The sequence below is a fragment of the Nannospalax galili genome, unplaced genomic scaffold (assembly GCF_000622305.1).
Source record: "Nannospalax galili isolate Female #2095 unplaced genomic scaffold, S.galili_v1.0 scaffold33, whole genome shotgun sequence".
NCBI lineage: Eukaryota > Metazoa > Chordata > Mammalia > Rodentia > Spalacidae > Nannospalax > Nannospalax galili.
In genome coordinates this window covers 4329630-4345362 of record NW_008335436.1, presented here as the reverse complement: position 1 = coordinate 4345362, position 15733 = coordinate 4329630, and the positions used below count along the sequence as shown (strand labels likewise).

The following is a 15733-nucleotide window of genomic DNA, read 5'->3' as shown; positions in this document are numbered from 1 at the left end:
TGACTGTCAACTAGACAGGATTTAGACTTACCTAAAAGACACACCTGTGGGAGAATTTTATCTGGCATTTCCAGAGATGATTAACTGAAGAGTAAGATTAACCTTCCAAATGATCAACACCTTCAACTGGCAACTCTTAAGAAAGACTGGTATTCAGCTGCCTCCCTTTGCTTCTTTCTGAGTGAGTATAACTGTTCCTGCTGTCCCCACCCTGCGCTGGCATCAGCTTCTTTTGTCCTCCAACATGGACTCAATACTAATGACTCTCTAGGGAGCTCCAGGCCTCCAGCACCTGACTGGGACATCTGAGACATCCATCTTTGCAGACTGAGCAATTACCAGTTTTTTAGCCTCTCCTGTGTGCAGACAGCAATTGTTGGGCTTCTCAGCCCCTATCATGTAAACCAATCTAATGAATCCCCTTTCATCATATAGACGTATTTGTTTTCTTGTCTAGAAAACCCGGCCTAGTACACAGTCTTTAAGCTACTTCACAATATAAGCTAGTCAAACACTTTTGACAAAGAATTTAGTTTTTTACATACATTCTCTAGTCAATATGTAAACATGTGTAGATGCTCTTACTCAGTCCCCAATGCCAATCTTGGAACCCCTAAAGTAAAGATTGCCTGAGTCTGGAATTGCGCATGTAGGAGTAAATATTGTTTTTTTAAGTTGTCTATATCTGAGAACTGGGTTCCTGAATCTTTGGCCATACAACGTTAGCCTTTTTTGATCTACTAAACATTCAAAGTAATAAGATTGTAATCATATAACAGCATTCTTCAAACTTGTCAGGTATATGAACACAGAGTTCATAAAATAGCAATATATCAAATTAAATCTATAATTTTATGATACACTTTGTGTCTTCTCGTTTTAAATTCTACCTTAAGCAAGTAATTGTATGTGCATGTCTGTATGTGTGTCTATGTATGTTTCGATGTCTGTTTCTATGTGTACAGTTAAAAGAGAATCCTACTGACCTCACTTCCTAATTACTTGAAAAGAGTCACTATGACTTTTATCAGTAAGCACCTAGGGTTTATTCAGTGTGAAAACTGGTGCATAAAAATATCTTCAGCTTCAAATTGTTAATGCAAGTTCTAATGAGCATCCACAACAAATCACTTTTTGCTCCAATGCATACTTCCTTTGGAACACACTGTCCTTGTTTCCAGTCATATGTGGATCTCTAGGCCTTCAGCAGACTTTCAGTAGTGAACCACTTACTGGACACTTAATGTCAACTAGGTTCCTTATGTTGCCTCTCTGAGAGAGCACTGCATTCTACTGCACTGGAAGCTTAGAAGGGTTTGTCGTTACATCCACGTACAGAACCACTAAAACATTGTCATAAAACCATTGCATGAAAGGAGTCCATATTAGTTACTTTTCTGTTGCTGTGATAGAAAGACTGACCAAAGCAGCCCATATAAGGAAGAAATTATTTGAGCTTATGGCTCCAAGGGGCAAGAGTCCATCATGGCTGGAGGAGGAGCAGAAGCTAAGCTCTCACATCTTCAAGCAGGCACAGAAAACAAGAGAGACTTGAGATCCTGCAAGGCTTAAGAACTCTCCAAGCCCAGCAATGTGCTTCCTCCAGCATGGCCACACCTTCTAAGACCTCCCATAACAGCACCATCAACTGGGGACAAAATGTCCAAATATTTGGAGCCTATGGGGAAAGTTCTCATTCAAACCACCCAGAGTTTCACAGGAAACTCAGTAAGCATACATTGATTGCCTCTTTGAAGAAAGACAGAAAGTAAGTATATTGGGAAAGAACAATTATTGAGTTCTTACATATGCCAAATACTATTTTAAACGCTTTCAAAAATGCTATTTTGTTTGAACCTCATGATATCCCTGCAAGATACTTACTATTTTCTTTTTTTAACTAATGGAGGAACTAGCGCAGAATTAAGTATCTCATCTAAGTACATACAACTTCAAATTGCATCCATAACAGCCCCAGCAGAGTGATGCAAGAACCTTATATAGATCATTTCATTGAGCTCTTGTGAAAGCCCTATGCTGTGAGCAGCATGACTAATGACAGCAGTGCTCAATGAAGAAACTGAGGCGTACACAGATATAACCCACGTAACAATGAAGCCGCAGAGCTGGAATTCAAACCAAGACCCTCTGTGTGCTTCATCCTATGAAGTTCTAGGTAGGGTAACTTGCTGAAAGCTACAGTAAATTCTAATCCGGGCACTAAGATGAATGAAAAGTAAGGAAACAGGGGACTGTAAAGATGGTTCAGTGGTTAAGGGCACTGGCTGCTCTTGCAGAGGACCGAGGTTCAAATCCCAGTGCCCATATAGTGACTAACAACTGTCCATAATTCCAGTTCCAGAATATCTGACACTCTCTTCTGACCTCCATGGACATTGCATGACATAGGTTCACCTACATACATGCAGGTAATACATTCATACACATAAAATTAAAAAGAAATAATGATATTTTTTTTAAAGTAATGAAACAAGAAAGTGGATATTAGGCAATAATGTGAAACATGCTTAGAATTCAGAGTCAGAAGTCCAGGTTCATGACTTGGTTCTCATTTTCAGCCATGTCTAAAATCAGAAGCAGATTCAAACAAAATGAAGATGGTGATACTGTTTAGTTTATAGAATTATTTTAAAGCTAACATGGAAAACAATAGTGAACACATTGTGCACAGGAATTAGCATCAACAAAGAAAAAGGGATGTTCCTACAACCTTGGGGAATTGAAGTAGGACTTTGTTGAGGGACTGGAATATTGCAATTGCGAGCTGGAATGAAGCCCATTTACCCACGTTGGTGCATGTCATATCAACACGGAGATTCTACAACCATTTCATTCCTTCTAGAAAGGCTTTCTGTCTAAGTCTATTCCAAAGAGCAATATCATGTCAGTATCTCAAGGTTAGTCATGAAATGCAATGATGGCACATATGTGGGGTGAGGGAAGTTATCACTTTAAAAAACTATCTTCATCCTCAGGATTTGGCAGAATTAATGGCAGTTAAATAACTCCCTGGAAGATTTGGTCTGCTTTGAAATGTTCTGAAATTTTTTTCTTTGTTTTTTAATTAATTTATTCTTTGACAGTTTCGTACATGTACATAATCCATTTTGATCACAGACATCTGTCCACTGTCTTTTATCCTCCTTCCATCCCTACCACCCCTCTTCCTCCTCCTCCAACAAAATCACCATCCCACGTTTTTGTTATTGCTTTTGCTTGGTGACCTCCTGGGTTTAACCAGGGAGGCCCACATGAGTATGGGTGTGAAGGTATTCACTGGAGGATGAGTCCTCAGCAGTGCATCTCTGAAAACAGTGACTTCCTCTCCTCTAGCAGCCCCAGACTGCTATCAGCTCCTCTAGGCAAGACACAGCCTCACGAGCCCCTCCTCTATCTGTAAATGGATGTTTACCATCTCAGTCTAGTGCAGGCCCTATGTAGGCAATGCTGTGAGTTCATGAGACCCTGGCCACATCATGTCCATAAAATAGAATTTCTTGCAGCATTTGGCTCTTACATTCTTTCTGTCCTGTCTGAACTTTTAAAATAATAGCAGAAATTATATCCCAAGCAGTGTAACTACTATCAGTTCTGGTATAATCCTCTTAGGCTGTTAGAATACATGAATCTCTGTAGTCAGATAATTTTTTTTATATTTAGAATTACAAATTTAATCTACATTGGAAGTGGATTTTAATTCCATGTAGACTCACTAAATGGGTTGAACCCAAGAAGAGACAGAAATGATAGATGACATCCAGTTGATATAGAGATGATACAGATAGAAACATACATAGCTGTCATACACATACAAGCACACATGCAAACAGAGAGGGGATGGTGGGGAGGAGAACATGAGCCCACCTGGGAGTTTCTCAGACAGGTTGAGACAGGTTGCCTGTCAAGAGAGAATTGTCATCAGTTACACACTGGTCACTGACTGGAGCCACGGAGGAATAAAATGGAGATTATTTTTTTAAAGTCTCTAAAAATGCAGTGTGACAAAAGCTTTCTGTTCAGAGGCAGGACATCTGAATTTTTTGTGAGCAATTGCCACTAAACCAATGTGACTGCATGTTTACCCTGTTTGAGATTCAATTTCAGCTGTTAAATGTGGAGGTAATAATTCGTACATGTATATTTCATAATCACTTTAGACTTCAGATGTGAAATTGTATCCTAACCAGAAAAGGCTGTGTAGGCATTTATCTGTTGGTTGATTTATTCACCCATTTTGTTTTATGTATCACTCTGGAAGTAGCTGCCAATAATGGCTTTCAACTATGTGTGTGGATTCCATTGCTGAACGATGATACTGATGAAATCCTATGTGAGTTCACTTAAGAAGGTGATAGGTTAAGAACAGTTGGGAAGGCATGGCAGATGGAGCAAAGATAGCTCTGGAGGAGATGACATTAGAGTCAATGTGGTAGTTGGCCCTGTGTTCCTTCAGAATGCATGTACTGAAATACTAACCTCTAGTATCCGAGAAGTGTTTGTCCTTGTTTGGAAATAAGGTGATTGCAGATGAAACTAAGCTAATGCAGTCACATTGTTGGAGAGTGGGCCCTATCCATTATGACAGTTGTCCTCATACAAAGGGGAAGCATGGACATAGCACACAGAGGGAAAGCCACACAAAGACTTTGGTTTTGCTGTCACAAGTGAAGGAGCTCTCAGAGGCTAGAGGGAGGGAGAGACTGAAACAGATCCTTCCTGAGGTCCCCAAAGGGAGAATGGTCCGCCCATGGTGGACTTCAGGTCTCCAGAGCTACAAGACAATACGATTCTGTTGGAAAGCCACTGACTTGGTGGTTCAGTCTGTTATGTGGCAATACAGGAAATCAGTTTAACGAATAGAAATGTATGTTATTAGTGTTTACTATTTTAAAACATATAAAATGTACATGATTATTATTTAAAATATTATAGTGAATACGTGGTAGGCACCAAATAATTATTTATTAAATGAACATTTTAATCAACAAAAGGAGGTGACAGAGCAATGGATTGGCATCAAATACATTTTTAGAATCATTCTCTTCTCTTATCCCTATGTTCCACATCTATTTTCTCCTCTAGGTTTCTTTTTCTTTTTCTACTGACTAAAAAAAAAAATCACAACAGTTCACACTCCTGTGAAAAATGCCGCCATTCCACCTCTGTTTATAGTAAGAAATTCTGTGTAGGAAAGCAAAGAAAGAAAAGGAAAAAAGCAGTAAAAGGGAATTCAAAACTTGTAGGAATCAAAGTTCTGAAGCAAACTACACTTTAAAAGATTGAAAGCTGCAATCCCGAGGGAGAGCACAGCTCCCATAAATATTCCTCCCAGAACACAGGGCTCCTGGACACAGAGCTTTGATTAAATGCCCTGAAGACAGAGGTCTCTATTTCTTTGCAGCGGGAGCAGCAATTGTCAAATTAATACCGGAAATACCTCCTAAATCAAGCTGCTGCGTGTGCCCTTGCAGGGAAGTCATCTTCAGAAATGCAGATGGCATTTTTGCAATCATTGCCACAGCCAAATGCTGCCACAGAAAATGCATCTCAATTACTCAACATACTTTGGTTTTATAATTTTCAAGATGAACTCTTGCCACTGTCTGAAGAAATATGAGTCTTTGCAGCAAGCCTTAAAAATGCACTCTGGAGTTAAGTAGCAGGACGCACATGTTCACAGTAAACGGCATCAGGGTTAATGACAGTGTTCATACCCTCTGAGGATGGAGGGGGCAGTTAGCACTATAGAAAGCTTATCTATCTACAGGGGGAAATGTAGCGATGGGATGCTGTGCCTTACAGCCTCACAAAGTGAGATACTCAATTTAGGGAGGTAAGGTAATTTTTTAATTAAGAGAGAAATAATGCAAAGATCTATGACAATAGCTAACTGCAGGACCGTATGGAAATCACTTAACTTCTGTGGCTTCAAAACCTCCATGAGTGGTACAGCGAAGTGATTAAATCACAGGATCCTTACGTTCCTTCTAGTACTTAGGTTAAAACTCAGGGAGGAGGAAACACAAGGATGCAGTGAGCTCTGCCTGAAGTCAAGCTGCTGCATTCTGGGTCACAGAATTACATGTACTCTGGAAGTACAGAGACCAAGGCTGGGAGTATTGACAATAGTTTTTAATGATAAGGAGTGAGACTTTCCTATAGATCAAGCAATAGATCTGTCCTTCCAGCATCTGTTACGTCACCTGCACACTTAGCCCTGCTTTTGCTGGGGTAACAGTGGAATTTTAGCACTTGCTTATAGCAAACGAATTTTTTCAAAGGACTGAAATTTGTATGTATTCGTTATTCCTCATACCTTGATTGAGCATTCATTAGGTGTTAAGCACTGGTCATGAAAAAAAGACAGACAGATTGGCCTCTGCATTCATGAAGGGTACAGGTTAGCAGCAGAGGGTTGCTGTTCATTTTTATAAGAACATGATATGGGCGTGTCCAAGGAGGAGTGCATAAGGCTCCTAATCCAGAGTTGCAAGATCAGGATGGGAGGATACATTGAGCATTGATAAAATTTGTGTCTATAACAATGCTCAAAGGATGATTAACCACTAGGTGGATCAAAATATGAGAAAGAAGGATTAAGGGAGGAAATGATGTGTAAAGATGCGGACATGACTGATTTCGTGGCATATTTTTGGGAATAAAAGTAGAGCCATCTGCAAGGCTCTTACAGTACTGGAAAGAGCAAGCAAGAAAAGACTGGTTAGAGAAATTAGCCAGCCCAGAATTATACCCACTCTGTTGAGGAACTGAGTACTCACACTGAGGTAATTTTGGAACTCCAGAAATTTTCGAATTTGAAAGATTGAACTGATCATTGGCTTCCCAATCATTGTCCCCTAGGTAGCTTTATAAATGATCTAGGCAGTTTTTTAAAAAATCTTTTATTTAACCTCATTCCAGAACAATTACGTAAAATCTATCTCTGGAGGTAGAATCCAGACAGGAGTCATGTTTTAAAGCATCTCACAGATTCCTGTTTCCAGTCACAGTTCACACTACTAGAATGAAAGAAAGCAATGTAGATTAACACTAGAAAATATAAAGAAAAGAAGAATGAAAGAAGGATGAACTAATCACTATGCCCATATCTTGAATATGTTACCATAGTATGTCTTAAAAACACTCAGGGCTAGAGAGATGGCTCAGCAGTTAACCGCACTTGCTGTTCTCACAGAGGACCCAGGTTCAGTTCCCAGCACCCACGTGGTAGTTCACAGTGACCAGTAACTCCAGTTCCAGGGGGTTTGGTGCCCTCTTCAGGCCCCTGCAGACACCAGGCATAGATGTGATGCACATACATATAGGCAGGCAAAGCACATACATAAAAGTAACTTTTGAAATAAAAGAACAAATATAGTCTCTTACATAAGCAAGCACTCTACCACTGAGCTGCATTTCTAACCCTATTTATTGTTTTAATGTTTTTAAATTTAATTTATCATGTTTATTTTACGTATATGAGTGTGTTGTCTCCATGTGTGTAAGTGCACCAGTGTCGTGCAATGCTCACAGAGGTCAGAAAAGGACGTCAGATGCCCTGGAACTAGAGTTACAGACAGTTGTTAGCTGTCACATGGGTGCTGGAAATCAAACCTGGGTCCTCTGCAAGAGCAGCCAATGCTCTTAACAGCTGAGCCATCTCTCTGGCCCCATTATTGTTTTAATTTTTGTAAATATTTTTTTAGAGATAGATGTTGGAAGAGCTAAGAAATCATTGATAATAACTGACTCAGGAGATGATAGCCATCAATGGATTTAAGTTTCTCAGGAAATAAAATATTTATACTATCTCAAAGTGCCTTCACCACAGATGACTTACAATTACAGAAGGAAAAGTACTTTGCAGTACAGCAAGTTACTAAAATTAACACCATGCTGTATAACACCACTAACAATGGGGCAAACTGACAGGTGTATTCTGATAGAATGTACATAAAGAGACTTCACAGCATGTCTGCAGTCACCCTAAGAACATATCTAACTAAGAAGGAAAAATGTAAGAGCCAGAGCCTGGGAGGACTGCTGGGAAGCAGCGTCTTCTGGACACGACTTGGCTGTTGCACTCATGCACTCACAGCCACCGTGGTTGCCTGTACAAGACAAGCTAAAGTGATTCCATAAAAGGTAAAATGTCCAAGCATTTCTGAAGCTTGAAGGAAGGGTATTGAACCAGAGGATAACCTTTTATTCTTGATGCCTTGAGTGCAGTTTGATTCTCTCCCCGACATCTCTATCCCTGCCTCTTCCTTGACAGGAACCTACATTGTATGAAGAAGAGCACTGTGCCCACCATCAGGAAAGACAACCTACTTCCCCAGGTTCCCTTACAGGTGGAAATAGCCACATAACACAATAATGGCTGATGGAAGCATACATGGAAGATGTTGGGGACCCTGGAAAGGCTGGTGTTTTGTCTGATAGGAAAGAACCGATGAGGAGGGAAGGCATTCTTTTCTTCATTTACTCTGCCTAAAATGTGGTCCAATGACTATAGTAGCCAAGACCATGAAAGTAATTCATTAGTTATCCACTTTACTACCCTTGACAAGTACCTTCTTCTAATTTCTTTGGATATTATCAAGTATGGTTCCCTGTAATCTAATGCTTTACTGACCAATTCATAGCAAACCGACAGCTGAAATTTTTTCCCTACACCTCTCTGCATTTTGTATTTTGAGTCCATCTGTGATGATTTTAATATCAATTTGCCATGAACTAGAATCCTCTGAGTAGGGACCATCAAATGAGGAATTTTCCTGATCATGTTTGTTGATGTGTGAAAACACACCTCAAACGTGGGCTGTACCTCAGGACTGAGAAACTACCAGACTCTCAGCCTCTCAGGTGTGAGATAGCTGTTGTTATCATTACAGTGTAAACTGGTCTAATAAATTCTACATACACATATACACACAGACATATGCTTTTCACTTTCGGATTTTCTGTTACCTGAGAAGCATCTGATTTTCAAGTGTTTTGTTTTTCTCCTATACAGAAAACAATGAGTTAAAACTAAATTATAAACTCTGTCATTTTCTCAATTATAGGTAGGGTTTTAGGGACCATTCCTTTCTAAATTCTAAGGGAACAGTTGGGCATACTGATTAGCCAGAGGAGAATGTAGCATACAGAATGTAGCATACAGTCCACAGAGAAAAAAACCGACTCAAGTCCGTGGCTTCCCCTACTGTGCATTTTGGTGGTAAATCTGAAAGGAAGACCAAACAGAACAAAAAGTGGCCAGGAAAGTGTATGTTGCGAGATGTGAAGATTAACAGTATCCAGTGGTTCAGCATCAGGAGAACAGCTCTGAGTGCCTGGGTGTCAATCAATGACCTCAGAGACCTTCTGAACACAGTGCCCTACCGGTCGGTCGATTTTGCTTGTAAAGTTCATGTTCACTCTCGTGCCCAACTAATGGGAATTTGTTATATTCTAATCATCTGTGTCATTAAAAAGAGAGAGCTAGAGTAAAAATGAGAGAGTGAGAGATCGAGAGAGAAAGCAAAAGCTCAGGAGAAGAAAAAGGCTTGTAAAGACCAGCAGACTCACGCCGGAACGTGGACAATATTTTGGAACTTCTTGAGGCTTGGGGATTGGATTATTTTAAGTCAATTGCATTTTCATCTAAAGGCAGCTTGAGCATCACTTGGGTTGTTGGGAGCCTGTTGGTGTGTTTGTGTGACGTCACTCTGCACTTTCAACTGACAACCTGCCCTCTGCTTGCTGTCCCTTCTTACCGTTTCCAGTTTCCACTTCCTCCTACCGGTGGCTCCTATGTGCACTTTGTTGTGTTACGTGTCCTGTCCAGTTTATCTTTCATCAACAAACGCCCCATGTTAGAATTTTTAGCAGGCCTCTGAAGAGATCAAGGCTGGCTAGTGTCTGCTCCCTGACCTGGGCAGACACTGGGGATGGGAAGGCCCCTGAGTGCTTTTGTTCTGGTGGTGGAATCGAATGACTGGGCTTATTTCCTCTAAAGCTTTAGGAACACATGGTTAGAAGAATTTATCACATTTGCTTGGAACAGAAATGCCAAACTGTCAAAATCCTTAAAATGTTCTCTATAACAACTTTTAGAAAAAGCTATAAAGAAAAGAGGAACACATAAACACCATAGAGAGGTCAAATACAAATGTCAAAATAGGTACCATAGAGTAGGATGCAGCCATGTTTTCCCCCACGGTAATCTTAATTCCATTTGGAATTTAATTTATGTAAGTTCTTTGAAGTTCCATTCAGAATAACTTGCTGCCGATAATTGGTTTATTTATTTAATTAAATTAATTTATTTATATGTATGGGTGTCCATGTCCCGTAGCCCATGTGTGGAATTCAGAGGACAACTTGGGAGAGTTTGTTCTCTCCTTCTATCATATGGGGCCCAGGGATGAAACTCAGGTTGTTAGGCTTGGAGGCAGATGTCTCTACACACTGAGCTACCTTGCTGGGCCCTCTTTTATTCTTTTTACTTGTGTGTGTATATTTTATTGTACATACTTATGTGTTCACATGTGTCGGGTGTACATACATACATGTGCACATGTGTACAGGTGGGAAGAGCAAGTCAATGTATGGTGTCTGCATCAATTTCTCACCACCTTATTTTTTGAGACAAGATCTCTCACTGGACCTGGAGTCCAAATGATTCAGCTAAACTGACTGCCCAGTAATCCCCAGGTATCCTCTTGTCTCTTAGCCTCTGGAGTTACAGGCATGCACTACCATGCTTGGCTTTTTATGACTGTTCTGGGAATCTGAACTCAGGTCCTCTTGCTTGTGCAGCAAGTATAGTACCAAATGAACCATCTCCCAGCTTATTTTCTCTTTCTTTAGGTTGACTTGTTGCTAAGCTATAGGATTAAACCATCATGTATCAGGGAGGGAGTTGAAAGTAATTTTAAAATACATCCTAATGTACTAAATTTTTAAATTATGCCACTTAGGGCCAGCGAGATGGCTTAGCAGGTAAAGATGTTTGCTGTGCAAAGCTTGGACACTTGAGTTGCACCCCCAGAACTGAGGCAAAGGGGGAAGGATAGACCCAACTCCACAAGCTGCCCTCTGACCTCCACATGCCCACCTAGGCATGTGCACGCCCTCCCATATGCACACATCATGTATACACAAATAAAAATGTTTTAAAATTTTATTTTATAATTCCTTTATTTAACATTCATAACCCAAACCATTGTAATGGCTAACCTCGTTAGAGATGTACAATCACATTTTAAAGATTGGAACATTTCATGTGATTTAACTTCTACTTTCAGAAAGTTTTGTTAGTTTGTTACAGCAAATCTGACTCCCTTCTTGCAACTATGACAGTTCTTTTTTTTCTGTAAACTTCTCATTGAATTTTTGTGAATTGCATTTTCAACTTGATCGTCTTTATATCCTTCCCCATTGACAGCCTCTTATAAACCTCCCCACTGGATTTCCTGCATTCTGTAATTTGTGTTAAGGTCTACTGAGTCAAGTTAGTATCTCCAGATGTCCCTCAGTGCAAGTTCATCCACTGCACTGAGGTCTACTCAGCCTCTAGAGTCCCTCCCTTTAAGAAGACCAGCACTTCCTCATGCAGCTGTAATCAGCTGCCAATAGTTCTTTGGCTAAGATTGGGGTCTGCTGCCCATGTCCACAGTTCTACGCTGGGTGTTTGTCTGCTTGAATTTGCATGGGTGTTATACATGCTGAGACCATTGCTGTAAGTTCATTGAGCAAGGTCCCAGGAACCTGTAAGGCTCAATTTCCTTATGGTCATGAACCTCCCCTCTGGCTCTTAAAATATTTCTGCCCCCTCTTCTACAAGGGTCCCTGAACCCTGGGTGGGTAAAGTCTAATATAGCAGTCCTGTCCAAGGACCCAAACTCTGCAGACTATTATTCTCTAAGCTTTAGCCATTTGTGTCCTTTTGTGTTCATGGCCCTCTGTTGCATGAGGGAGCTTCACTGATGAGAGTTGAGAGATGGTAGAATTCTCTCTACCCCTAGTTCCACTAAATTCTGGGAGCCTTGGGTGTAGAGGTTCCATCATAGATGTGTCACTTAGGGTTGGGAAATTCATAGACAATCTCTGTGTGTGACCAGTTGTAGAACTTTGTAATAATCTCTACCTGTTGCAAAAGAAGCTTCCTTGGTAAGTGGTGACTGACATATTTGTCTGTAAATATAAGGATCCACATTTTGGACATAGTAAGAAATTACATTTGTTTAGGGATGTGATAGCCTTGGAGTTTTTTCTAAGATCTATGACCTCTCCAGCCATGTGTATTTGGCTGTGTTTATAGTACACACATGTGTTTCCTTCCATTGAGTGGGCTCTATGTCTAAATATTCCCCAAGATAAAAGTGTCACTGCTACCCCTAAAATGACTGTTGTGCTGGTCATTGTTGTGGTTATTAGTTTTAAAAGCTGGGGTTGGACCATTGATTGATTTTTTTTCCCCTTAGCAACTTGCAAAGTATCCTCTGGAACTATGAGAGCTAGCCTTCAGGGGAGGTGGCTTCCAGTCAGTTCCAGCTCCATTGCTCCAAGTTTTGTGTCTGAAGTATGCCCTGTCTTCATCAATAGGGTCTTACTTTTAAGTTCTTCGAGATGATCAAGGGCTGTGGCAATAGCCTGTGTAAATTTTGGGAGTCTCTTGGACTACCCTGGCCAACAACTCAAAGGAAGATTTCTCCTGACAGTTAATTTTACATGGTGTTAATTTGACTGTTCCACAAGGTGCCTGATAATCAATGGCCCACATTATTCAGGGTGGTTCTGTGTTCTGAAATGAGATCTGTCTTTGGTACATCAGACTGCGTAAAACAGGCTGCCTCCATGATGATGAGAGTGGCCTCATCCAGTTAAGCCGTGAGTAGAAAAGAAAGGCTGACCCTTTGCTGCTCAGTGACAGAGATACTGTTTTCCTAATGGCTTTGAACTGCAACGTAGACTTAAACTGAGACTTTGGATCTGGAATGTGGTAGCCTTTGGATGGCAATTAAACCAGAAGCTCTAATGGTTCTCAGCTTTTGGATGTGGATAGAGCCAAATCTGGGTATCCAGCTTGTCAACTTGATCTGAAGATTTTCAGACTGTCAGCTTCCATAATTAATGTGAATGGCCTACATCTCACGAATGTACATAGGTGCTTACACAGACTATATCTGTTTCTCTGGAGAAGCCATGGCAGAACAGTCTCATTGCTCATTCTATAGTCCTCTTTTTCCTGGAGGCCAGAAGGTAGAGAGAGAACCAAGGGAAAAAATACAGTGAGTGTAGTTTCTCAAAGAGAGTGGAAGGGAGGCGATGTAGGGACAAGGAAGAGGGTTAGTGGAGGGGTGTGAGGAGCAAGTAATGAGGGGGCCAACATGAGAAAAGTACAGTGACAGACATTCATGAAAATGTTATAAAGAAGACTGTCCTGTACACTTACTAAAGGATTATGAATAAAGGGAGAGCAGAAGGAATAGGAATGGCAAACATCTGGGAGTGAAACTTTGGGAGAGAAGAAACAGAAGCTTGGGGAGTTATGATTCATGTGGGGACATACGGTTAATAGGAGACAGGTTAGCTCTCCCGTCTCCAGACAGGCTTCAGGGAAATAAGATGTGCAGCGCAGCTTCTCACTCATGAGTAGCCCTTTAGAAAAGTCAAAGAATATCACACTGGAAATCCTTACATCTGCGTCAATGTTTTCTTTGGGTGGGGGAGGTGTAGGATTAACTATCAGCATGCTAACCTTCAGGGATTTAAGATTTCACCACTCTGAAAAACTCTTTTTAAAGCTAAAAAGGGGAAGGGGTGAGATGACTTACTGGGTGAAAGTGCTTGTTGACAAGACTGAGTGACAACCTGAGTTCAATCCTCAGGACCCAAATAGTAGAAGGAGAGCACCAACTCCTCCCAGTTTTGACCTTCACATGCATGCTGTGGCATGTGTGTGGACAGACAGACAGACAATGTAATACAAGCTTCTTTCTTTTAAAAATTTTATTATTTTTATTTTATTTGTTAAGTGTATTGTCTGCATGTGTACAAATGCACCTGTGTCTTGTCATGCCCATAGAGGTCAGAAGAGGTTATCAGATCCCCTGGAACTGGAGTTACAGAAGGTTGTTAGCTGCCAGGTGGGTGCCGGGAATCGAACCTGGGTCCTCTTCAAGAACAGCCAGTGCCCTTAACAACTGAACCATCTCTCCAGCCCCACAAACTTCATTTTAATTGAAAAGGAAATCCCATAGTTGAAGACCAGTTACACTCCCCTCCGGCCCCGCCCTGGATTTTCCTTACATCTTCCTAGTCCTAAATGATACATGAATGGGGAGCTTTGATCAAATCTACTTGACCTCTGCCTTCCCACCACAACTTTCAGATCACCTCTAGGCAGAGCTCTGGCTGCTGCAAAATTGAGAGTGTGGGAAGCAGGGGTGCATTGGTTCCCTTTTAGATTTCAGAGTCAGAAAAGAAGAGTAAGGAAAAGCAATTTAGGCGAGGCCAAAAATTCTATCTAGAAAGTACAGAATTAAAAGCCCAAATTCTGAAAGGAAATGGGCACGTGCTTGATCCCGGGACCACTTACACAGAGAGACAGTACGACCAGGGGCAGCCTGGGTGGGCGATGCTCTGTTAGCAGGAACAGAGTGCATCTGGGCTCACACACAGGGCAGTGCCTGCCTCCTGCCTCCCTTCATCACCACTCGTGTCTGCTGATGAAAACCTCCACCCAAACCAGAAACAAAAGGGGGAGCTTAAAGATAATGGCAGCAGTGCTTTCCAACCAAGTTAAAATTCTTCAAACAAGCATGTGGCAGATGAAAACTAGACTGAATCCAAAGCACAGGAGAAACGCACAAAAAATAGGAAGAAATGAAATGGGTGTGGATTGGTTGCAGGAAAAAGAAAACTAAAATCAAACAAGAAATAGAATAAATCACAAAGTGCCCCAAAGAGAATAGATTAGGACAAGAAAATGTTAGCAGAGTTCTCAAGAACAATAAAACAATCAAGAAAACAAAAACGAAATAAATCAAGAACTAAAAACGTTCTGAGAAATGGATTGCATTGCATGTATGACTTTCTCAAAGAATTAAAAATATTGTATTAAAAAAGTTGATCTAGTGAGATGGCTAGCAGTTAAGAGTGCTTGCTGCTCTTTCAAAGGCCCTGAGTGGATTCCCAACAGTTCATGCCCTGTTCTCACCTCCAAAGGCACCATGCCTATCACACATATTCACACAAATAGAAAATAAAATAAATCTTGGAAAAAAAGTTCAGAGAAAATGTGGTTGAAATGGATTTCAGGCAGAGAGTCTAATATGTTAAATTGCTGCTGTGGGCAGTTTTTAAAAATGTAACAGAACCAAGATTTAAAATGCTTATATTTCTGGAAATGTCTTAATCGACACATAGAAGGATGAAAACTGACCTGAAATACTCTGCCTTGGTACATAATTTAACAAGAAAGCTACTGGATTTAAAACTGAAGGAAAAAAAAATCATTAAGATTTCCAGAAAAAAAAGGATAAAAGAATTTACAGGCAAGAGAATTATACTGACGAAAGACTTCTCAGAGACAGCATACATGGAGCCACAGTGAAGTCACATGTTCAAGAAAAGAGTTTTAGGGATGTGAATGTGAATAAGGGACATTATGAACCACCAGACAGCATTCAGATATCAGTACTGTATAGGAAAATGTTGA

At 40.6% G+C, this 15733-nt stretch overlaps 1 protein-coding gene across 1 annotated transcript in view; it reads right to left on the bottom strand.

Annotated features, from left to right (window-relative positions):
* Wdr49 (WD repeat domain 49) overlaps positions 1–15247 on the bottom strand; it is a 178656-nt gene extending 163409 nt beyond the window's left edge. The window contains exons 1-2 of the mRNA XM_008830150.1: positions 15233–15247; positions 13583–13771 (exon numbers count right to left, since the gene is read on the bottom strand). Coding sequence (XP_008828372.1) covers positions 13583–13771; positions 15233–15247 — 204 coding nt within the window. The remainder of the gene's footprint in view (positions 1–13582; positions 13772–15232) is intronic.
* Between the last annotated feature and the right edge of the window lie 486 nt (positions 15248–15733).